At 35.4% G+C, this 26,507-nt stretch overlaps 1 protein-coding gene across 2 annotated transcripts in view; it reads left to right on the top strand.

Moving 5' to 3' along the window:
* KLHL1 (kelch like family member 1) overlaps positions 1 to 26,507 on the top strand; it is a 537,560-nt gene that overhangs the window by 334,383 nt on the left and 176,670 nt on the right. For both annotated transcript variants that reach the window (XM_068984580.1, XM_068984579.1), the window contains one exon: positions 4,126 to 4,338. In XM_068984580.1, coding sequence (XP_068840681.1) covers positions 4,126 to 4,338 — 213 coding nt within the window. The remainder of the gene's footprint in view (positions 1 to 4,125; positions 4,339 to 26,507) is intronic.

Here is a 26,507-nt window from a genome sequence, read left to right as displayed (position 1 = left end):
TGTATTTTCTTGCAATTCTAGAGGCTAAAATTCTGAAATACAGATGCCGGCAAAGCCCGACTCTCTCTGAAGTTTAGGAAAAATCTTTCCTTGCCTTTTCCAACTCCTGGTGGTTGCTGGCAATCCTTACCATTCCTTGGCTTTTGGCAGCTTGACTTTTACCTCTGCCCCTTTATCTATGCGTTACTATACCTTTGTTTATATGGTCTCCCCTGGTCAGAAAATATTTCTTCCTGTTTCTCATTTTCTAATTTATGCTCCTACATAATATTTCAGGTCTTTTTGAAAAACAAGCTTTTACAGACGAGGACAGTCATTTCCCATGCTTTGCACATTGTCTAGCTGTCCCATGTGTGGTAAACATTTTATGAAAATTAATTTCATTCTTCTCACTACAATTATCCAGCAATAAATGTTAGGTGTTCAATAAATCTGTGTAGAATGAATGATTGAGTGAACTTATAATAAAAATAACATACAAAAAATAAACATCTCAAAATGTACTTATGTCTCTCATTACTTGATCTTCTCAGGCAACAGAGAGTTAGCTAAGATGTAAGGAAACTAGTGTGAAAAGATATTTTTTCTTCTTTAGTGAATAAAAAATAATGACACAATTTATTCAATTCTAGAAGCTAAATTGCAAACAACGCAGGAAATATTAGGCAAGATATTATTGGAAGGAGACCTGATGGATAAGAAAAGAAAAAAAAATCTAAAAGAACTTCAGAATGCCAATATATATATAACAAAAATAAAAAAAAACAACAACAATAAAACAATATAATCTATGTGTCAGTATAATGAATTCAGTAATATTCAATATTTTCTTCCAATGTATAGTTTATTTATAGCAATATTTAAAAACAATATTTCTTATTTCCTAAAGATATAGTATAATTTATGCAGATACAAAATTATGAGAATGCAATCTAGATTAGATGTAAGAAAAAAAAATGCTGTAGTAATATTAAATGACGCTATTACCAGAGCTGTCTGAAAAAGAAATCAAACCATAAAGGGCTATAGCCTTACTCTCTGCTAGATTTCAATTTGACTCAAAGTTTTTTAGAAGCCAAATAAAAAGATGAATCTGATCAATTTCACAATTTACAACATCCATGATAAAAGCAAACCAATTTACATAGGAGAAGTGCAAGTATTCTTGCTACTAAAATTTGAAAGAAATTTCTCCCAAGGGCCATCATAAGAGTACACCATAAAATTGTTCAATGAAATCCTTGAATAATGTCTTTATGATAGGCACTGCTAAAAGTTTCACAGAACTGATTTTTATGGTACCCCTCACTATACACTGATGGTCTAGCTATACAGTTCCACGTGTAGTTTAAAAGAGGCATAGATTTTTAAGTAACTGGAATAATAGATGAACAAAAGTCTTTCAAAGATTCTTTGGAAATTTATTTATCTTATTGCAGCTCTTTAGAGAAATTTGGTGGCATTAAATCTCAGAGCACACAGTTGGCTCATTTAGTAAATAGGTATCGTGCATACGTGTGCTAAGTTGCATCAGCCATTTCTGACTCTTTGTGACTATAGCCTGCCAAACTCTTCTATCCATGGTATTCTCCAAGTGACAATTTTAGAGTGGGTTCTTTGCCCTCCTCCAGGAATCATCTTGACCCAAGAATCAAACCCTTATCTCTTATGTCTTCTGCATTGACAGGTGGGTTCTGTTCTATTTTGTTGCTGTTGTTCACTTGCTCAGTTGTGTCTGACTCTTTGAAACCTCACAGACTGCAGTATGCCAGGATTACCTATCCTTCACTATCTGCCAGAGTTTGCTTAAACTCATGTCCATCAAGTCAATGATAGAATCAGATCATCTCATCCTCTGCCATCCTTTTCTTTTTGTCCTCAATCTTTCCCAGCTTCAGAGTCTTTTCCAAATAAGTCAACTCTTCACATAAGATGGGCAAAGTATGCTCTGCTTCAGCATCATTTCTTTCAATGAATATTCAGAATTGATTTCCTTTAGGATTGACTGGTTTGATCCCTTGCTGGCCAAGGGATTCTCAAGAGTCTTCTCCAGCACCACATTTCAGAAACATCAGTTCTTCAGCTCTCAGCCTTCTTTATGGTCCAGTTCTCAAACATTAATGCAACCGACTCCTGTATTCTTGCCTGGAGAATCCCAAGGATTGAGGAGCCTGGTGGGCTACAGTCCATAGGGTTGCAAAGAGTCAGCCACAATCAAGCCACTAACATTACTACTACTACTGGATAAAACATAGCTTTTACTATAAAGATTTTTGAATTTTCACAGTATTGTATTAGGCACACAGGAAACACATGGAGCAAAATTACTTCATGAAATCAGCTATTCTGTGAGGTCAAATGTAAGAAAAAATAGCTAAAGACCTGAAAGTAAAAGTTGATTTGCTTTTGTGATAGCTGAAGGCCCTTCAAGCCTTGGATTTGATTCTAAGAACACATTCACAACATGGGTCAGGTCTTGAGCAAACAGGTTTGAATTTGCTCTGACAAACAGATGAATCAGCACTTGCTGCCTCTTCTGCTATGTTTTAGCAGGACACTAAGTCACCAAGGCTTTTGGGGAAGAGAAGTGCACTGATTCAGATTTTACATTAAAAAAAAAAATCATTTCGAGATTTCTGCCACCTTTGCAGCTTTAAAACTATCATCTGAGAAGTCTTAGTTATCTTCCTTGGGGTTGTCTCAGGAGACAAGGAGGAATGTGGAACAAAAATAAAGGCCAACAGTCAAATCTCTGTCTTCTCTTACATTTATTAGACACATAAGACACTGTGAGGAAATGCAAGATTTTCAACAAGCAGTTTTTAAAGTGTTTGAAAAACATTGCACTGAAGTTCACTATCTAAAAATTTATTTTTCTCTAAGATCATAAATATATCTATTCAATAAATCTGTACTATTCACTGGCTATGTTCCAGAATCTAGATATAAAAAGTTAATTCAAAGTCTTTGTCTCAAGGAACTCAAAGTTTGTGATAAGATCCCTAAGTACACCAAAAATTATACAGCACTTTGGTAACTGATATGTCATGTACCATACACTGTGCATGCATATAAGATAGGGCAGCCAGATCAAATGGGAGTGAACAGAGAGCTCTTGATATGTATATATATATATGTGTGTGTGTGTAGAGAGAGAGATATAGATATCCATATCTATATATATATGGTTATATACATATCCATATTTAGTTTTTGAACTGAATCTTGAAAAATGAAAGCAATTAGGACAACAAAGTTGGCTAATAGCCATTTTAAGCAATGTAGTGAGAATAAGGCAAATCTAATGAGTAATTTTGTGTCAGAAGTGCCAACAAGTTTGGAAACGTAATCAGGAAGAGGTCAGGTCATAAAGAACCAATATGCTTAACCAAAAGATTTGAAGCAAAAAAAAAAAAAAAAACAAAAAACAACAACAACAAAAGTTTATAATAGTGTCAAGAGCATATTTATGTTTTAGAAATATCCTTCTCACAACAATACAGTGGGACCACTAGAGAAGCTAAGGATAGAGTCAGGCAGAGTCATTAGTGAGTATGGAAGCAATCTGCTATAAAATAAATGGAAATCTAAATTAAGTCAGAGAAACTGTCAGGAGAGAGGTTTGAGAGCTATTGGGAAGGTGAAATATATGGGATTTTGTGACTTTCTATGCTCTGTTCTCTTTTTTCCTTTTTGAGTAAACAGTGATGCATCTTATAGTGCTAGATTTGTGTAATTTTATTCCTACTTTCTGATTGATGATATATAGTCAAGCTTTTAATAAATTGAAATACTATTTTTTTCATATTCACCAAATCTTACATAGCAGTCCACTTGAAATTTGAACATTTAATCACTTAGTATATTCTGCCTGCATAACAAAGCTCAATGTTATAATCCTACAGTTATTACAAGATCTGTGCTCTCTCAGATACATTTGCACTTCAGTTACAATTGCAATGCTTTCATCTTAACAGCTTCTAGCTTCTGAAGGATTACGTCTCAAGGATTATGTTATAATGAAATCAAAGGTTATTGACTACTTTTCTCATTTCTTTCTGGGAGGCTTTGCTAGCTAAATAAAACTGAGGCCAAATTTATGCCAAACTATGTCTCTCCCTCTAGGAAAACATAATGGAAGTTATAAGAAATCAAGAGTTTCTACTGCTTCCAGCTGAGGAGCTCCATAAACTCCTGGCCAGTGATGATGTCAATGTTCCCGATGAAGAAACCATCTTCCATGCATTAATGATGTGGGTCAAATATGACATGCAGAGGAGATGCAATGACTTGAGTATGCTTCTGGCCTTCATAAGACTGCCGCTGCTTCCACCTCAGGTAATTAGACGCTGTTTTCATAGTTAAGACTGACTGAAAAATTCTGTGCTAAAATTAAATATTACAGCCAATGTTTTACTATTATTTGATAGGTGATGGTTCTGCCACTTACTGAATAATGCCTATATGACTGTAGGAATGTTAATTTCTCTGAAGTTTAATTTCTTTATCAAATCAAATTATACTACCACACAAAAATTTTATGAGGCTCAAATTAGATAATATATGTAAAGTACTTAATATCAATAGAATATTGTAAAGATTTTTAGAATATTGCAATTATTAATTCTCCACTTCCCTGTTTTGATGATTGATCTAACTACCTGTCTGTCTAGTATCTAGCTTACTAATGTAAGATACAATAGCATGATCATTTTCTGAAAAATATATCTCCCTAGAATATTCTTAAAAGCTCAAATCATGGGATTTCAAGCCTTTATAGAAGGATAAGATATATTACTGAATGGCAGAGAATTGTGAATAAACAGCATTTGGCAATTGGGACTATGAAATCTTTAGAATTGGAGCTAAAGAAAATCCGCACACCAGATGTACGACCCACCTCATTTTATTGATGAGTTGTGCAGGACATAGGTAATATGATAAAATATCAAGTTCACTCAACTTATAAGAAAAAACATGATTAATTTTCCCTGATTCAGAGTCTTGTGTCTGTAAATTAACTTCTAATGTTGAGAAATCATACATGAATAGCATTGTTAACTCAGAGTGTCTAGCATTTCAGGGTATCCAAATATAAGTTTGAAGGTGGCTCTGCCCTCTGAAATGATAGATAAAATTGTGTGTGTTGGGGGGTGTACATTTTGTATGAGGTTTATTAGGAGCCTGCCCTTTTGAATCCAAATCATCATCGACATTTTCAACAATTCACATAATACTGAAAACATAAGATAGGGAATTAGAAAATCAGGAAACAATACACAAGCATAACCTGTTAGTAAAAAGTGAAGAGAGAGGGAAGTAGGGTCACAGATTAAAAATGGAAAGTTAAGAAAAACAAAATATCGTGCCAAAACTGGGATTTAAATGAACATTTATGAATAAAGTAATAATTGTATTTAATTTGGTTGCTCAAATAAAGTAAAAGGAAAGAGAAAATTTTTGGAAATACCACCTAAATGAATTATGCAAATTTATCTTATCTGCTTTATTGACTATGCCAAAGCCTTTGACTGTGTGGATCACAATAAACTGTGGAAAATTCGGAAAGAGATGGGAATACCAGACCACCTGAACTGCCCCTTGAGAAATCTGTGTGCAGGTCAGGAAGCAACAGTTAGAACTGGACATGGAACAACAGACTGGTTCCGGATAGGAAAAGGAGTATGTTAAGGCTGTATATTGTCACCCTGCTTATTTAACTTATATGCAGAGTACATCATGAGAAATGCTGGGCTGCAAGAAACACAAGCTGGAATCAAGATTGCTGGGAGAAATATCAATAACCTCAGATATGCAGATGACACCACCTTTTATGGCAGAAAGTGAAGAAGAATTAAAGAGCCTCTTGATGAAGTGAAAGAGAAAAGTGAAAAAGTTGGCTTAAAGCTCAACATTCAGAAAACAAAGATAATGGCATGCAATCCCATCACTTCAAGGCAAATAGATGGGGAAGGAGTGGAAACAGTGAGAGACTTTATTTTGGGGGGCTCCAAAACCACTGCAGATGGTGATTGCAGCCATGAAATTAAAAGACACTTACTCCTCAGAAGGAAAGTCATGACCAACCTAGACAGCATATTAAAAAGCAGAAACATTATATTAAAAAGCAAAGACATTATTTTGCCAACAAAGGTCCGTCTAGCCAAAACTTTGTCTTTTCCAGTAGTCATGTATGGATGTGAGATTTGGACTATAAAGAAAGCTGAATGCTGAAGAATTGATGGTTTTGAACTATAGTGTTGGAGAAGACTCTTGAGAGTCCCTTGGACTGCAAGGAGATCCAACCATTCCATCCTATAGAAAATAAGTCCTGAATAGTCATTTGAAGGACTGATGTTGAAGCTGAGACTTCAATACTTTGGTGACCTGACACAAATAACTGACTCATTTGAAAAGACCCTGATACTGGGGAAGATTGAATGTGGAAGGAAAAGGGGATGACAGAGGATGAGATGGTTGGATGGCATCATTGATTCAGTGGACATGAGTTTGAATAGACTCTGGAAGTTGGTGATGGACAGGGAGGCCTGACATGCTGCCATCCACAGGGTTGCAAAGAGTCGGACACGACTGAGCGAATGAACTGAACTGAACAGGCATTTTGGTAGCTTGATAAAGAATGGATTGTAAAGCCATGCACTGGATTTGTCTAAATCCCAGATAGGTTCTGATACCAGATATTTTCAGAGCGTGGACACCTCTCTGAATAGAAATGGACAATGATCACGAGTAGCCAAAACAAGTAGATAGCCATTAACTTATGATAGATAATGTGGTAATTCTTCACTTTGATCCTGCCCACCCATTTCAGCTTTTTTGTTGAAATGTACAGAGCTTGGAGTCAAACTGGTGCTCAAAAATCATCATATATAATAGGACACATACCAGAGGAGGCACAAAACATGACCAGAGTCCCATCTTTTCACAATATGGCTTTTGTTCATACACTCCTAGTCCAGTCTTTTGTCATTAAGAGTGGGAGTTCCTCCTACATTTACATCTCTATATATTTTTATATCTTCTTCACTGTAATGTCAGAACAAAGATGTACATTCTATTGGCTTGTTCCTAAGCCTATGCATTACACATAGGTTTTTAATTCTGATTGGTACAACTGCTTTACTTTGATTAGTGAAGCAATATTTAATAACATCAGAAAATAAATTATTATTGGGTTTTCCTAAAACTAACTAGTAAAGAATTTCATGTTTTATCACACTGCCTGATAGACATAAATACAGCATTTATCTACTTTCCATTCCTCATCTCTCAAACTGGGAGCATTACAAGCATAAGTTTATGTATATTTTCAAGCAACAGATGTGCAGGAGGAAAGAGTAAAACATATTTTATTTTCATAAAAAATGTGTCTTTAGATATAGGAGACTTTATCACTTCCATAAATAATATTAATTAATTACATGCCTTTATAAGCACTTTCCACACAATATTTCCAATCCTAAAAAGCACAATTGCAAGATAATCTGCAGAGAGATAAACAGGTTCAAAAAAGTGAAGTGATTTTTCAAAGTCATAGAGCTAGTGAAAAATCCAGTTTTCCTCCAAATCTGGGCTGGCTAGATATGAACATATACAGAGACATTTCTACTGTGAGTATATGTTCTTTCCTTATTTACTGTCTAAACTGGAAGATCATTAAAATATTCTGAATATAGCAATTCTGAAGATTCTTATAGAAAACGCTGGGAAAGGAAGAGTGAGGGAATTGGAACTAACATACATTTTTTTTCTTTCTTTAGTCACCAAACTTATCTCATTTAATGTCTATAATATCCCTATGTAGTAAACATTATTATCTTTTAACAAATGAGTAAATTGAGAATCAACATGATAATCATCTTTCCAGTAAGTTGTATAACTCAAACTACTCTAGTTGCGTTTGATACTGTTTATTTTCTCTCTGGTGGGAAATAAGTGCAATGTTTATTTCTGCTGTTAGTTTCCTATTTACCTCAATGTCCAATCAGAGTTTTAAAAAGTTGAATTAAATCTAAATTTTTCCAGCCTTTATATGAATTTTCAAAGCTGCTAAACATCTTAAGGTTTTTCAGAAAAGCCATATGTTGATCAGAAGACACATTTTTCTTGATGGGTTTTAGAGCCAGTAAATACAGATTTTGTTCTTAATTCTGACAGTGATTAATGTATGGAGTTTTTTTTTTTTTTTAACCTTCAGTTGACTTGTATGTATATACTATGTATCTTATTACATTACATATGTGATTATACTGCTTTTTATATTATACATTATATATATTACACACATATTTGAAAGTGAAAGTGTCAGTCAATCAGTCATGTCCAACTCTTTGTGACCCCATAGACTGTAGTCTGCCAGGCTCCTCTGTCCATGGAATTTTCCAGGCAAGAATACTAGATAGAGTGGGTACCATTCCCTTCTGCAGAGGATCTTCCTGACCAGGAATTAAACTAGGGTCTCCTGAATTGCAGGCAGATTCATCACTAGACTCATATATATTTACATAAACTTACATAATAAGTAATATTTTAAAATACTAAAAATATTTAAAGGAAGAAGAAGCTACATTTTCCTAGTGTGTTAGGGGTTTATTTTAAAAAGAAATAGTCCTCGGACTGATTCTTCAGGGAGATTTGAGAGAAGAATTTGACTTATCTTTTTATAATTCCTATAGATTTAAATGAAACATTTCATGTTAGTGACAGACCAATATTCGGAAGGCCAGATATGAGCTGCTTATAGTATTATTAAGCAAAACATAATAAACTACTGACCAAGACAAGAATGCAAGGTCAAAGGGGATTTAGCAATCTTTAAAATAAAAAAAAAAAAGGGGGGGGATATGTACTTCTAAGGTAAAGTTAAACTAAATAACCTATAAGTTTTTATATAGTTAGCAGTTTCTTTTTCTATTTAGTGAGTGCACACACACACAGAAATTATAAAGTAAAAAGAAAAGTAAACACAATGATGGAAGTTTTAGCAGAAAAGAAAGCATGTTAAAAGATTGATTAGAGCCAAAGCATAAATGTAGACTGCAGTAAGAGTTTGCTTTTATTAATATAGTCATGAAGCAACTAACCAACTTCACTTAACCATATTTCAGTTCCTCATGTCTCACAATCTGCATTCTTACGTTTGTTACTAAGTCTATAATGTTATAGAAGTTATTTCTTATGTCCTGATATTCTTTATTATTCAAAATTAACATGCTATTATGAAGTATAAATTATATTAATTTGGATTATAAAAACAAAAAGAAGAAGCAAATTTTGGTAGAGGCTATGGATCTTAATTGAGAACAGTGGCAGACAAAATGAGCTTCAGAAAAGAATGGAAGAAAAGACATTTTAAAAATTCAGAAGCAATAATGCTTATTTTACTCTCTATTGAAGTAGAATTGCTAATACTGAAATAAATTCAATTAACTTAGCTATAGAAAGAACAGGAGGAAAAGGCCAAATCAAAGAAATACATAATTGAGATATACTTTAAGAAATGGTGAATTACTTCTATTATCTTTTTAAATAAGTAAGGAACAGAATTTTGCATAATATTTTTCATGTTTTCTTAGATACTCAGGGGAGTTATAATTTCAAAGGAATTGGAAAAATATGGAAATTTCATTTTAAAGAATGGATGATTATGTGTACAATATACATATCACAAGGAGGCTACTCAGTTTGATTCATTTATTTTCTATATTTCCTTTTTTAAAGACACAATATAAGAACATGTTGCTACACACACACACACACACACACACACAAAAGTTTTAACATTTTGTAACTATTGCTTCCACTTGTTTTAACTAATTTAGTAGAATGGATCTTTGTAATAGGTACATATATATTTATTTGTTATAGATGCATTTTAAAAGTATATGTAGGTATCCATTTTGGTATGTTCTTTTCTAATGAGATATTTTAGTAAGTAGAAGCATGGTACTCTCAAAAAATACAGTTGTATGTATGATCACACCAAAAGTCTTCAGGTAAATTCACTTTTACCACAGTCAGAAATTATTTAAAAGTTTGGAGATATACAGATAGACTTTGTTTCATGTCTTAGAACTGGTATTGTTTATTTCTTTTGAGGCAACAAGGAGAATCATTTCTCAAAACTTTCCAACAAGCATACCTACTGACTCTTAACATAAATAAATAGTAATGTCTATGTGTATAAATATTTTCTGTAGCAAAATGTGAAAGAAAAAAAAAAGCAAACAGGTTGCAGTGGATAACAAAATATGACCTAGGTTTAGAGGAGTATCATTTATAATCAGAAAATTAAAATTTTAAAAATAACAAGGAGACACAAGAGTTTAACTTAAGGAAACATATATTACCTCTGTCCTATAAGAATTAATTATCTCTATGCAAAGTTATAAGAAATTTATTCCAAAGTATTTTGTTAATGTTAGTTACAGCAATACAAGAGGGGAGAGTTCCTCAACCATTTGTCCCACTGAATGTGTGACAACTGATGAGATACCAGAAACACAAAAACTGTTTTTCTATAAAAATTATAGCCACAACTAAAAAAACAAAAACACTAATTAAAAGCAAGGAAAATGACAATGAATGAATCAATGGGAAAAGAGTAGTTATAAATAAATCAAAAAGCTATGGCTTTTCCAGTAGTCATGTATGGTATGAATGTGAGAGTTGGACCATAAAGAAAGCTGAATGCCAAAGAACTGATGCTTTTGAACTGCGGTGTTGGAGAAGACTCTTGAGAGTCCCTTGGACAGCAAGGAGATCAAACAAGTCAATCCTAAAGAAAATCAGTCCTGAGTATTCATTGGAAGGACTGATGCTGAAGCTCCAAATATTTTGGCCACCTAATGTAAAAAACTGACTCATTGGAAAAGACTCTGATGCTAGGCAAGATTGAAGGTAGGAGGAGAAGGGGACCACAGAGGATGAGATGATTGGATAGCATCACCAACTCGATAGACATGAGTAAACAAGCTCTGGAAGTTGGTGCTGGTCAGGGAAGCCTGGCATTCTGTACTCCATGGGGTTGCAAAAAGTCGGACATTACCGAGCAACTTGAATAGAGATCACTGAGCTGACTGATTACCAGTATTTGTTACTTCTTCATTTTTTCCTATTTTTTTCTCTTTGATTTGCTTGCCATATGATTAATTAATGATTATAGAATGTCATTATCAAATAAATAGTTTTTTCCATAATACTAGAGTATAAGAATTTTTAAAAGCTGTATATTAAAGTTATTCTTCTTCAAAAGATACCCGTTTTCAAACAGTGTCTTTAAAGCAGAAATGCACAAACAATATATACATCTGAAATCTAATAGATGTATCTTAAATATTATTTAGCTTCATGGTCATTTGACCTACTATGACATTCGCAGTTTAAGTTACAACGTTAAGAAAATACAAAATCTTTTTATTTCAGCAACTTTTAAGTCAAAATATTGTTAATTTAAAAAAGTATTTGCACATGCACAAACTCATACATTCATGTTACTACCTTTGGTCAAGTAAAATACATGGAGGAAATGTTGTAACCTATTCTGAAAGCCTTTATTTTTGCTACGGTATATCAAGTGTTTCTGCCTTAAAAAAGGGTTGATCACAGTGCTTCTGGTTTTATTCCAATCTTTCCTTATACTGAACCTTCTCTACTGCAATTACACCTTCTACATTTTCTACTACGAATTTTACTCTATGTTGGATAATTCCAAGCAACCTACAAATTTTCATTGGTTCAGACATACTAAAGCAAAACAAAATATCTCATACTCCTTTGACCAACTACTCCAGTTCCCTATTCTTTTTTCCCCAGCAAAAATATGTAGTCATCATTTATAGTTGCTAAATCTACTTAGTCAGAATCATCTTTCTGTTATAAAAGTTCTTTGAAATAATCATGATCACTCCAAAGAGTGCTGTCATTTGTGTTTTCATATTACTTGGCTTTTCAGCAGCCTTTGACACAATCTGGCCTCTCTTACTCAATAATTGCTCATTCTTTTTACTTTCTGATGTTGCAATGACCTGGGGCATCAGATGAAAATAGCATTTACTTCTTTACTTTTAAATACTATCTGGGAGTCAATTATGAATTCTGATTATGTATGTCTAGCTTTAAAGTTTTCCTTAAAGATAGATTCAAATACCCTATTAAGTACTTGACATTTCTAGTTAGATATTCAATAGTTATTTAAAATTTCACATTTCCAAAATGAAAGATTTCAAATTCCCAAGTCTCCCCCACCCTGTACTTCCAATTTTTAGTAAATATCACTACTAATCACTTAGTTGTTCAGACCTACCTCCTAGAATCATTTTTAATTCTCTACTTTGCATTGCATTTAACATTCATTTCCTCAGGATGTCCTTTTCACTCATTCTAAACCATATCCTGAATCTGTGTGTGTGTGTTTTAACACATCTCTATAATCAAACCCTAAAATACATCACCAGAGACTTTCTCCTACACTTGAAATAGCCTGCTCATTATTATTCTAACTTTTATGCTTAACTGCTGCCATAACTTCCATTCAGCAAACAGAATTTAGCAGTATGAATCAATTAATATCGAACTTAAGATTTAGACACTTAGAATTTCCCTGGTGGTGCAGAAGGTAAGAGTCCACCTGCCAATGCCGGGGACACGGATTCAATTCCTGATCCTGGAAGATCCCACATGCTGAGGAGCGACTAAGCCCATGCACCACAACTACTGAGCCCACACTCCAGAGCCTACACACAGCAACTACTGAAGCCTATGCACCTAGAGTCTGTGCTCCGCAATGAGAAGCCAGTGTATCACAGTGAAGAGTAGCCCACACTTGCTGCAAGCAGAGAAAACCCACACACAGCAGTGAAAACCCAGTAGAGCCCAAAATTAATTAATTAATTACTTTAAAAAGAGATTTAGATAGTTAGAACACAATTTTAGTATACCTGCCCTACAAGACCCTACAACTGTCCCATGATCACTCCTCTGAACTGATATCTTATCAGCTCTAAGGACACTACAGACACACTGACATATCTTGTGTTTCTTGAGCATGTCAGGTTTCTTTTGTCTCTAGTACATTTGTACCAGCTGATTCTGGGGATTAGAAACTGTGGTATCCAAGAGAAGAGAGTGGTGATACAGTTTTCTCAGGGGTAAGCAATGAAAGGAGAAGCATAGTCTATAGATAATTAAAGGCAACAATAAAACTGATTTAACATTGGTCTACTTTTATCATTGTGATATCTTGACAATTCTAAGCAAAGCTAGAAATAAATTCCTACCTCCTGGGCACAATTGCCCATCACACATCTTTTTTGGCCCTTGTTTGCCTGGAAGATGTTCGCCCTATCATGGCATCACTAACTCATTTTTTTTAAACTAAATACATCTCACCTTAAATGTGTCTTCTTAGCACTTTCATATATTGCTTTCTTGGTTAGTAATAGTTTATTTGTTTTTACCTCTTTCCTGATAACCCTTCAGAAAATCAGACTTGAGTTTCTTGTTCACAAAGTACCTGTCATAGTTGATACTCAATAAGTATTTGCTGAATCAACAAATGGAAAGTTTATGTTAGGTCCTAGGAATTTTGGCTTCATTTATTCTAGAATATTCATTGGAAGGACTGATGTTAAAGCTGAAACTCCAATACTTCGGCCATCTAATGCAAAGAACTGACTCATTTGAAAAGACCCTGATGCTGGGAAAGATTGAAGTGGGAGGAGAAGGGGATGACAGAGAATAAGATGGTTGGATGACATCACTGACACAATGGATGTGAGTTTGAGTAAACTCTGGGAGTTGGTGATAGACAGGGAGGCCTAGCCTGCTGCAGTCCACGGAGTCACAAAGAGTCAGACACGAGTGACTGAATTGAACTATATTCTAGCTGTCTGTTGCTGTATGATTTGTTTGGAATGTGAGAGAAAGCACTGTGGTTGATTGTTGTGTGCTGTGTACTAGTTGCTCAGTCATGTAGAACTCTGCAATCCCATGGACTGTAGTCTGCCAGGCTAATTACATGGAATTAACCAGGCAAGGATACTGGAGTGGTTTTCCATTCCATTCTCCAGGGAATATTGCAGACACAACTCACCTGATTTGCAGCCATATTCTTTACCATCTGAGGCACCAGGGAAGCCCATGTGTCAGTTTTTTACAATCAAGCTAACAGTGGATACTAGGAAAACTGTCATCAAGGGGAATCATAGTATATTGATTCAGATTTTGCTAAAAAAATATGTTATTGATTGGACAATGGGAGGCCAGTCTTAAATAGGATCTGACCTCTCTCTTTATTCTGTTAGATAAATTAATAAAATGAATTTATAAAAATGAATAATACATGTTAGTTGTGTATTTAAAAATAAAATGTCTTAAGAAAAATTGGTTTCATTTTCATGGATAGCATAATAAACCAGCAAGAAAAGTTCATTCCACAAAGAAAGGAAAACTCAAATTAAATATAAAACTACCTCACAAGCATTTTTGTATATATTAAATAATATACATAGAATTTATCAAGAGGCCACACAGTGCAAGAAAAATTACTTTTCGCAGTTAAACATTAAAAAAAGAATTTCTCTTTTTGTTCATGCCTATTATATAAGGATGATAAAATTAAAATTGAATATATTAATTTGTAAGAGGACTAAGAAAAATTGTGGAACATTTTTAATAAAGCATAAGCCATTTAAATCATTCAAACTTTTCAAATAATTTTTATTTATGATTTGGAGGAATTTAAATGAACTATTAAAGCTATCTTAATATTTCAGCACATAGAGTTTATAGAGATGAAATCTGGAGATTAAAGCAGGATACTTAGACTTAAAAACACTTGAAATTTCAGCAAATTTCAAGGCTATAGCCTATGAAGAGAAAAGTTACGCTGGTCCAATTATAGAATTATTCTTTAATTTTGATAAGTGATTTGTTTGAGATATACATAAAACTCAACATTCAAAAAACAAAGATCATGGCATCGGGCCCCATCAATTCTTGTCAAATAGATGGGGAGACAATGGAAATAGTAATAGATTTTATTTTCTTGGGCTCCAAAATTACTGCAGATGGTGACTGAAGCCATGAAATTAAAATTAAAATTGAAAGATGCTTGTACCTTGGATGAAAACCTATGACAAAACTAGGCAGCATATTAAAAAAAAAAAAAAAAGAGATATTACTCTGTTGATAAAGGGCTGTCTAGTCAAAGCTATGATTTTTTCAGTAGTCATGTATGGATGTGAGAGTTGTACCATAAAGAAGAATAAGTGCTAAAGAACTGATGCCTTTGAACTGTCGTGTTGGAGAAGACTTGAGAGTTCCTTGGTCTGCAAGATCAAACCAGTCAATCCCAGGAGAAATCGATCCTGAACATTTAGTGTAAGGACTGATGCTGAAGCTCAAATACTTTACTTACTTGATGAAAAGAGCCAGTTCTTTGGAAAATATCCTGATGCTCAGAAAAACTGAAGGCAGGAAGAGGAGGGGAAAACAGAGGATGGAATGGTTGGATGGCATTACCAACTCGATGGTCATGAGTTTGAGTAAGCTCTAGGAAATGTGATGGAAAGGGAAGGCTGGTGTGCTACAGTCCATGGGGTCACAAAGAGTTGGACATGACTGAACAAGTTAACAACAACAGCAATACATAAAATACATATATTCCTGCATACTCTTGTCCACATTGCTATTTTTATAACATAATTTTTTGCTTGTTACTATTTGAGGAACAATAAGGCAGCCTAGGGGTGATGCAACTGATGAGTTTCCAGAATTCAAAGAAGGTGAAAAAGCAAATCATTCAGTTCAGTTCAGTCGCTCAGTCGTGTCTGACTCTTTGCAACCCCATGAATTACAGGACGCCAGGCCTCTCTGTCCATCCCCAAATCCCGGAGTTCACTCAGACTCATGTGCATTGATTAGTGATTCCATCTATCCATCTCATCCCCTGTCGTCCCCTTCTTCTCCTGACCCAAATTTTTCCCAGCATCAGAATATTTTCCAATGAGTCAACTCATCACACGAGGTGGCCAAAGTTTTGGAGTTTCAGCTTTAGCATCAGTCTTTCTAAAGAACGCCCAGGACTGATCTCCTTTAGAATGGATTGGTTGGATGTCCTTGTAGTCCAAGGGACATTCAAGAGTCTTCTCCAACACCACAGTTCAAAAGCATCAATTCTTCGGTGCTCAGCTTTCTTCACAGTCCAACTCTCACATCCTTACATGACCACAGGAAAAACCATAGACTTGACTAGATGGACCGTTGTTGGCAAATAATGTCTCTGCTTTTTAATATGCTATTTAGGTTGATCATAAGTTTCCTTCCAAGTAGTAAGCATCTTTTAATTTCAAGGGTGCAATCACTACCTGCAGTAATTTTGGAGCCCAAAAACTAAAGTCTGACTCTATTTCCACTGATTCCCCATCTATTTCCTGTGAAGTGATGAGACCAGATGCCATGATCTTCGTTTTCTGAATGTTGAGCTTTAAGCCAACTTTTTCACTCTCCTCTTTCACTTTCATCAAGAGGCTTTCTAGTTCCTCTTCACTTTCTGCCGTAAAGATGGTGCCATCTGCATATCTGAGATTATTTATATTTCTCCTGGCAAACTTGATTCCACCTTGTGCATCTTCTAGCCCAGCATTTCTCATGATGTACTCTGCTTATAAGTTAAATAAGCAGGTGACAATGCACAGCCTTGACGGACTCCTTTTCCTATTTGGAACCACTCTGTTGTTCCATGTCCTGTTCTAACTGTTGTTTCCTGACCGTTATATAGGTTTCACAAGAGGCAGGTTAGGTGGTCTGGTATTCCCATCTCTTTCAGAATTTTCCACAGTTTATTGTGATCCACACAGTCAAAGGCTTTGGCATAGTCAATAAAGCAGAATTAGATTTTTTTTTTCCTGGAACTCTTTTGCTTTTTCTGTGATCCAGGGGATGTTGACAATTTGATCTCTGCTTCTTCTGCCTTTTCTAAAACCAGCTTGAACATCTGGAAGTTCACGGTTCACATACTGCTGAAGCCTGGCTTAGAGAATTTTGAGCATTGCTTTACTAGCATGTTAGATGAGTGCAATTGTGCAGTAGTTGGAGCATTCTTTGGCATTGCCTTTCTTTAGGATTGGAATGAAAACTGACATTTTCCAGTCCTGTTGCCACTGCTGAGTTTTCCAAATTTGCTGGCATATTGAGTGCAGCGCTTTCACAGCATCATCTTTCAGGATTTGAAATCGCTCCACTGAAATTCCATCACCTCCACTAGCTTTGTCTGTAGTGATGCTTTCTATGGCCCACTTGATTTCACATTCCAGGATGCCTGTCTCTAGGTGAGTGATCACACCATCGTGATTATCTTGGTCATGAAGATCTTTGTGTATTTTTGCCATCTCTTCTTAATATTTTCTGCTCCTGTTAGGTCCATATCATTTCTGTCCTTTATTGAGCCCATATTTGCATAAAATGTCCCCTTGGTATCTCTAATTTTCTTGAAGAGATCTCTAGTCTTTCCCATTCTGCTGTTTTTCTCTTTCTTTGAACTTATCACTGAGGAAGGTTTTCTTTTCTGTCCTTGCTATTCTTTGGAACTTTACATTCAGATGCTTATGGCTTTCCTTTTCTCCTATGCTTCTTGCTTCTCTTCTTTTCACAGCTATTTATAAGGCCTCTCCAGACAGCCATTTTGCTTTTTTGCAGTCCCCCCCCACCCCACGGGGAAGGTTTTGATCCCTGTCTCCTGTACAATGTCACAAACCTCATTCCATAGTTCATCAGGCACTCTATCTATCAGATCTAGTCCCTTAAATCTATTTCTCACTTCCACTGTGTAATCATAAGGGATTTGATTTAGGTCATACCTGAATGGTCTAATGGTTTTCCCTACTTTCTTCAATGTAAAAGTGAATTTGACAATAAGGAGTTCATGATCTTAGCCACAGTCAGCTCCTGGTCTTGTTTTTGTTGACTGTATAGGTTTCTCCATCTTTGGCTGCAGAGAATATAATCAATCTGATTTTGGGGTTGACCATCTGGTGATGTCCATGTGTAGAGAAGTCTTCTGTTGTTATAAGAGGGTGTTTGCTATGACCAGTGCATTTTCTTCGCAAAACTCTATTAGCCTTTGCCCTGCTTCATCCGTATTTCAAGGCCAAATTTGCCTGTTACTCCAGGTGTTTCTTGACTTCCTACTTTTGCCTTCCAGTCCCCTATAATGAAAAGGACATCTTTTTTTCTGTGTTAGTTCTAAAAGGTCTTGTAGGTCTTCATAGAACCGTTCAACTTCAGCTGCTTCAGTGTTACTGGTTGGGGCATAGACTGGGATTACTTTGATACTGAATGGTTTCCTTGGAAACGAACAGAGATCATTCTGTCATTTTTGAGATTGCATCCAAGTACTGCATTTCAGACTCTTTTGTTGACCATGATGGCTACACCATTTCTTCTAAGGGATTCCTGCCTGCAGTAGAAGATATAATGATCATCTGAGTTAAATTCACCCATTCCAGTACATTTTAGTTCGTTGATTCCTAGAATTTTGATGTTCACTTTTGCCATATCCTGTTTGACTACTTCCAATTTGACTTGATTCATGGACCTAACATTCCAGGTTCCTATGCAATATTGCTCTTTACAGCATCAGACCTTGCTTCTATCACCAGTCACATCCAGAACTGGGTATTTTTTTTTTTTTTCGCTTTGGCTCCGTCCCTTCGTTCTTTCTGCAAATCTGGAGATTTAAAGCAAATCATTAAATGTATAGAAACATGTTCTATAAACTTTGGAATTACCTTGGAGCATAATGAAAATTGTTGCAGAGTTCAGAATGGTAAAGAGGCTGATCTAATGTACATAGTTCAGTGGACTCTCTCTTGTTACTGTGATAAGAGCACACTAGTGGAAAACAAGAGAAGAAAAAGGAAATCAGTTAGCAGGTAATATAAGCTTAGAGGTGAGAATTTTTGAAGAAGTCAGATGAGGGTAATGAGTTAGTAGCAATGAAAATAGAAGTGTTTTAATTCTGGATATATTTTAAAATAGAGTGAGTTAGTTGGGAGAGTGAAAAAAGAGAAGAATCAGAGAGATTATCATTTGTTTTTGTTATTGTTGTTGTTGGCTTAATCTGCACTGAGGAAGGATGTACTATTAAGATTTCTATAGGGCCTATAAGTGCAGATGTTGAGTAGGCATTGAATACATCATTTAGGAGTTGTGGGGAAATGGCCAGAAGATACAAACCAGGAAGTGTTAGTCACTCAGTTGTGTCTGACTCTTTGTGACCCCATGGAAAGTAACCCAGCAGCTTCTCTGGTTCATGGAAATCTACACACACACACACACACACACACACACACACACACACACACACACATATACTGGAGTGTGTTGCCATTCCTTTCTCCAGGGGATCTTCCCACCCCAGGGGTCAAACTAGGGTCTCCTGCATTGCACGCAGATTCTTTACTGTCTGAACCACCAGAGAAGCTAAAAACTAAGAAACTGCTGGCACAAATATAACTTAAAAACATGGTATGATATGGTTTCACAAAAGAAGTCTGTACCAAAAAAAGGCAAAGAAGACTGATGTTCTAGGACTTGAAGTGTTACAAAAGTGGAGACAAAAAGAAGAAAGAGCCTAGTGACTTAAATGAAGAAAGTAATCATATGCAATGAAAACCAAAGGAGCTTAATGTCTTGGGATTCGAGGGAATATACCATCAGAAAGTAGTGTGGATACTGCTCAGAGATCAGATAGACTGATGCCTAATAATTGATTTTTGAACTTAACAAAATGAAGGCCTTTGATGACTTTGACAAGATTATTTTCTGTGGAATAGAGATAAGAAAACATCAAAAAAAATTGAAATGCATAGAATCTTTAAAACTGCAAAACTGAACTAAAAAATAACCAAAAAATGGCTGGAATTGTCAGCATGGGTCAGCTGATGAGAAACAAACATTGAAAGTTCAACATAAAAATTTAAATAAATAATCATTAATTATAACAAATATTTAGCTAAGGAAAGTAAGAAATCAAGATAAATCTAATATAGAAATAGCAGATATAAGGAGTAACTACTACCTTTAAGGCTAATACCAATGCCCAGAACTGAGATCTGGATCTCCTTGAAGAGGAAACAAACATGACTTTCTAGATGGTAGAGAAGTCACTAAGTTAGTAAAATAATGGCAGAACTAGAGAGAAACCTGTTCTCTAGATCTTATTAGAAATTTTCCTGACATGTCCCCAAAGAGACACCCTACTGCAAAAATCACCTGAGGAGTCTTTTGGAGTCAGTTTCTAACTTCTTCTGGCCAGCATGCACTACAAGAGGCAATTATTGGAGAACTTGCAGGCAAATCATCACATTATTGTTATTTAGTGGCTAAGTGGGCTCATACCAGGAAACAAAATCTGCAATGTCACCTTTGAGCCCTCTACATCAATGCTTACTTAGTGCTGGTTGGCAAATAAAAATTACTTAAAGGACCTAGATAATTTTTAAAAAATAGCCTAAAAGAATGATTTTGGAACTAGGAGTTAATGAAATGATATTAATTGTAAAACTGGGGGAGGGGGTGGCGTCAAGCATGTTCATATACTAACAGGTATGATCCAGAAGAGAGGGAAATTTGATGATGTATGAGAGAGGGAAGGATTGTCTAAATTTTTTTTATAAATTTATTTTAATTGGTGGCTAACTGCTTTACAATATTGTGGTAGTTTCTGCCATACATTGACATGAACCAACCATGGGTGTACATGTATCTCCCCATCCTGAACTCCTCCTGTCTCCCTCCACACCTCATCCCTCAGGGTTGTCCCAAAGCACCAGCTTTGAGTGCCCTGCTTCATGCATCAAATTTGCACTGGTTATCTATTTTACATATGGTAATATACATTTTCAATGTTATTCTCTCAAATCGTCCCACCCTCACCTTGTCCACATAGTCCAAAAGTCTGTGCTTTTTATCTGTGTCTCTTGGGCTGTCTTGCATATATGGTCATCATTACTGTCTTTCTAAATTCAATATATATGTGCTAATATACTGTATTGGTGTTTCTCTTTCTGATTTACTTCACTCTGTATAATAGACTCAAGATTCATCCACCTCATTAGAACTGACTCAAATGAGTTCTTTTTTATAGCTGAGTAATATTCCATTGTGTATATGTACCACCACTTCCTTATCCATTCATCTACCAATAGACACCTAGGTTACTTCCATGTCAAACCTATTGCAAACAGTGCTGCAATGAACACTGGGGTATATGTGTCTTAATTCTGGTTTCCTCAGTGTATATTCCCAGCACTAGGATTGCCGAATCATATGGCACTTCTATTTCCAGTTTTTTAAGGAATCTCCACACTGTTCTCCATAGTGGTTATACTAGTTTCTATTCCCACCAACAGTCTAAGAGCGTTCCCTTTTCTCCGCACCGTCTCCAGCATTAATTGTTTATAGACTTTGCAATGGCCGCCATTCTGACTGGTGTGAGATAGTACTTCATTGTGGTTATGATTTGCATTTCTCAGATAATGAGTGATGGTGATCATCTTGTCATGTGTTTGATAGCCATGCATGTGTCTTCTTTATATAAATGTCTGTTTAGTTCTTTGGCCCATTTTTAATTGAGTCATTTATTTTTCTCATATTAAGTTGCATGAGATGCTTGTATATTTTAGAGATTAAGTCTTTGTCAGTTGTTTTGTTTGCTATTACTTTGCCCCATTCTAAAGACTGCCTTTTCACCTTGCTTATAGTTTCTTTTGTTGCACAAAAGTTTTTAAGTTTAATCAGGTCCCATTTGTTTATTTTTTGTTTTTATTTCTGTTAATCTGGGAGGTGGTTCATAGAGGGTCTTGCTGTGATTTACATCAGAGAGTGTTCTGCCTATGTTTTCCTCTAAGAGTTTTACAGTTTCTCATCTTACACTTAGGTCTTTAATCCATTTTGAGTTTATTTTTGTATATGGTGTTAGAAAATGTTGTAGTTTCATTCTTTCTTTCACAGGTGGTTGACCAGCTTTCCCAACACCACTTGTTAAATACAATTTCTGTTCTCCATTGTATATTTTTTCCTCATCTGCAAATGATAAGGTGTCCACAGATACTTGGATTTATCTCTGGGCTTTCTATTTTGTTCCATTGTTTTGTATTTCTGTCTTTGTGCGAGTACCATACTATCTTGATGACTGTAGCTTTGTACTGTAGTCCTAAGTCAAACAGGTTGATTCCTCCAGTTCCATTCTTGTTTTTCATGATTTCTTTGGTTATTGGAGTTTTTTTTTTTTTTTTGTATTTCCATAAAAATTGTGAAATTATTTGTTCTAGTTCTGTGAAAAATACCATTGATAGGTTAATAGGGATTGCCTTGAATCTATAAATTGCCTTGGGTAGTATACTCATTTTTACTATATTGATTCTTTTAATCCACGAACATGGTATATTTCCCCCTCTATTTGTGTCATATTTGATTTCTTTCATCAGTATTTTATAGTTTTCTATATATAGGTCTGATGTTTCTTTAGGTAAATTTACTCCTAAGTATTTTATTCTTTTCATTGCAATGGTGAATGGGATCGTTTCCTTAATTTCTCTTTTTGTTTTCTCATTGCTAGTGTACAGGAATGCAAGGGATTTCTGTGTATTAATTTCATATCCTGCAACTTTACTATATTCATTGATTAGCTCTAATAATTTTCTGATGGTTTCTTTAGGGTTGTCCTATGTAGAGGATCATGTCATCTGCAAACAGCGAGAGTTTTACGTCTTCTTTTCAATCTAGATTCCTTTTGTTTTTTCTTCTCTGATTGCTGTGGCTTAGAATTCCAGAACTGTGTTGAAAGGTACTGGTGACCAAGGGCACCCTTGTCTTGTTTCTGATATTAGAGGATATGGTTTTGATTTTTTGCCATTGAGGGTGTTTGCTATGGATTTGTCATATAGGGCTTTTATCATGTTGAGGTATGCTCCTTCTTTGCCTGCTTTCTGGACAGTTTGTATCATAAATGGGTGTGAATTTTTCAAAGGCTTTCTCTGCATCCATTAAGATATCCATATGGTTTTTATCTTTCAATTTGTTAATGTGGTGTATCACATTGATTGATTTGTGAATATTGAAGTGTACTTGCATCCATGGGATAAAGCCAACTTGGTCATGATGTATGATCTGTTTAATATGCTGTTGGATTCTGTTTGCTAGAATTTTGTTGAGGATTTTTGCATCTATGTTCGCCAGTGTTATTGGCCTATAGTTTTCTTTGTTTTTGACATCTTTGTCTGGTTGTGATATTAAGGTGATGGTGGCCTCATAGAATGAGTTTGGGGGTTTACCTTCTTCTGAAATTTTCTGGAAGTGTTTGAGAAGGATAGATGTTGGCTATTCTCTAAAGTTTTGGTAGAATTCACCTGTGAAGCCATCTGGTCCTGGGCTTTCGTTTGTTGGAATGTTTTTGATTTCAGCTTCCATTTCTGTGGTTGTGATGGGTCTGTTAAGATTCTCTGTTTTTTCCTGGTTCAGTTTTGTAAGGTTATACAACAGAATTTATCAATTTATTCCAAGCTGCCTATTTTATTGGCATATAGTTGCTGATAAGTAGTCTCTAGTGGTCCTTTGTATTTTGTGTTGTCTGCTGTGATTTCCCCATTTTCATTTCTAATTTTATTGATTCTGTTCTTCTCCCTTTTTTTCTTGATGAGTCTGGCTAACAGTTTTTCTATTTTATTTATCTTCTCAAAGAATCAGCTTTAATTTTGCTGATTTTTGGTATAGTCTCTGTAGTTTATATTTCATTTATTTCTGCTCTGTTTTTTATGATATATTTTCGTCTACTAACTTTTGGGGTTCTTCTTTTTTCTAGTTGCTTTAGGTGTAAAGTTAGGTTGTTTATTTGATGCTTTTTTTGTTCTGTGAGGTGGGCTTGTACTGCTAGGAACCTCCCTCTTAGAACTGCTTTTTTGGAGAAGGCAATGGCACCCCACTCCAGTTCTCTTGCCTGGAAAATCCCATGGACGGAGGAGCCTGGCAGGCTGCCATCCATGGGGTCGCTAAGAGTCGGACACGACTGAGCTGCTTCACTTTCACTTTCATCCATTGGAGAAGGAAATGGCAGCCCACTCCAGTGTTCTTGCCTGGAGAATCCCAGTGGTGGGGGAGCCTGGTGGGCTGCCATCTATGGGGTCGCACAGAGTTGGATTCGACTGAAGTGACTTAGCAGCAGAAGCACTGCTTTTGCTGAATCCCGTAGATGTTTTGTTGTCTTGTTTTCATTTCCTTTTGTTTCTAGGCATATTTTGATTTCCCTTTTGATTTCTTCCCTGATCTGTTTGTTTACTCAGAAGTGTGTTGTTCAGCCTCCATATGTTTGTATTTTTAATAGTTTTTTTTTCCTTATATTTGACAAATAATCTTATTGTGTTGTGATCAGAAAAGATGCTTGAAATTATTTCAATTTCTTTTTTAAATATATCAAGGCTAGATTTATGGCCCCGAACGTGATCTATCCTGGAGAATGTTCCACATACACTTGAGAAAAAGGTGAATTCCATTGTTTTTCAGTGACGTGCCCTACAGATATCAATTAGGTAGAACTGATCCATTGTGTCATTTATAATTTGTGTTTCCTTACTAGTTTTCTGTTTGGTTTGACCTATCTATAGGTGTGAGTGGGGTATTAAAGCCCCTCACTATTATTGTGTTACTGTTAATTTCCCCTTTCATACTTATTACTCTTTGCCTTGCATATTGAGGTGCTTCTATGTTGGGTGCATATATATTTATAATTTTTATATCTTCTTCTTTGATTGATCCTTTTATCATTATGTAGTGTGATTCTTTGTCTCTTATCAAGGTCTTTATTTCAAAGTACATTTTATCTGATATGAATATTGTTGTTCCTGCTTTTTTTTTTTTGGTTCACGTTTTCATGAAATGTCTTTTTCCAGTGTTTCATTTGCAGTCTGCATGTGTCCCTAGGTTTTAAGTGAGTCTATTTTAGACAGCATATATAAGGGTCTTGTTTTTGTATCATTCAGCCAGTCTTTGTCTTTTGGCTGAAGCATTTAATCCATTTACCTTTAAGGTAATTATTGCTAAGTATGGTCACATTGCCATTTACTTGTTTCCTGTCTAGAGGAAACCCTTTAGCATTTGTTGAAGAGTTGGTTTGGTGGTGCTAAATTCTCTCAATTTTTGCTTATCTGTAAAGCATTTCATTTCTCCTTCATATCTTAATGAGATCCTTACTGGGTATAGTACCATTGGTTGTAGGTTTTTCTCTTTCATCACTTTAGGTATGTCCTGCCATTCTCTTCTGACCTGATGAGTTTCTATTGAAAGATCAGCTATTATGTTTATGGGGATCTCCTTGTGTGTTATTTGTTGCTTTTCCCTTGATGCTTTTAATATTTTCTGTTTGTGTTTGACCTTTGTTAGTTTGACTAATATGTGTCTTGGGATGTTTTTCCTTGGATTTATCCTGTTTTCGAAATCCCTGGGTTTCTTGGACTTGGGTGGCTATTTCTTTCCTCATATTAGGGAAATTTTTGATTATTATCTCCTTAGGTATTTTCTCATGCCCTTTCTTTTCTTCTTCTTCTTTTGGAACACCTATGATTCAAATTTTAGAGTGTTTAACATTGTCCCAGAGGTCTCTTAGATTGTTCTCATTTCTTTTAATTCTTTTCTCCTCTCTGCTTCATTTATTTCCACGATTTTATCTTCCACCTCACTTATACTACCTTCTGTCTCATTTATTCTACTGTTGTTTCCCTCCAGAGTACTTTTGATCTCAGTTATTGCCTTCTTCATTGTTAATTGATTCTTCTTTGCTTCTTCTAGTTCTTTGTTAACCATTTCTTGTATCTTCTCAATACTTGTCTCTCATTTATTTATTTGTATCTCCATTTTGTTTTCAAGATTTTGGATCATCTTGACTATAATTTTTCTGAATTATTTATCCCTATCTTCTCTTTTGTTTGATTTGATGGGTTTTTACCATGTTCCTTCACCTGCTTAATATTTCTCTGTCTTTTAATTTTGCTTAGATTGCTGTGTTTGGGGTGCCCTTTCTGCAGGCTGGAAGTTCTTAATTGTGAAGGCTGTTCCCTGTGGGTGGGGTTGGACTAATCGCTTGTCAAGGTTTGCTGTTTGGGGGAGCTTGCTTCTGTGTTCTGGTGGGTGGGGCTGGATCTCTTTTCTCTGGAGTGCACCAAAGTGTTCAGTATTTAGTTTTGGGGTGTCTCTGCATTTGGCATGGCTTTGGGGATCCCATCTTTTTATGTTCAGAGTTGTGTTCTTGTTTTTTGAAGAATTAGTATGTTGTGTCTTACACTGGAACTTGTTGGTTCTTGGGTGGAGCTTGGTTTCATTGTAGGTGTGGTGATATTTGAGTGAGTTCTTCTCTATTAATGTTCCCCGGAGTCAGAAATTCTCTAATATCCTAAAGTTTTGGAGTTAATCCTCTGACTCTCGCTTTCAGTCCT

This window comes from Capricornis sumatraensis, chromosome 12, assembly GCF_032405125.1.
Source record: "Capricornis sumatraensis isolate serow.1 chromosome 12, serow.2, whole genome shotgun sequence".
NCBI classification, from domain to species: domain Eukaryota; kingdom Metazoa; phylum Chordata; class Mammalia; order Artiodactyla; family Bovidae; genus Capricornis; species Capricornis sumatraensis.
The sequence above is the reverse complement of the archived record's forward strand: the minus strand, read 5'-3'. Positions and strand labels throughout refer to the sequence as shown.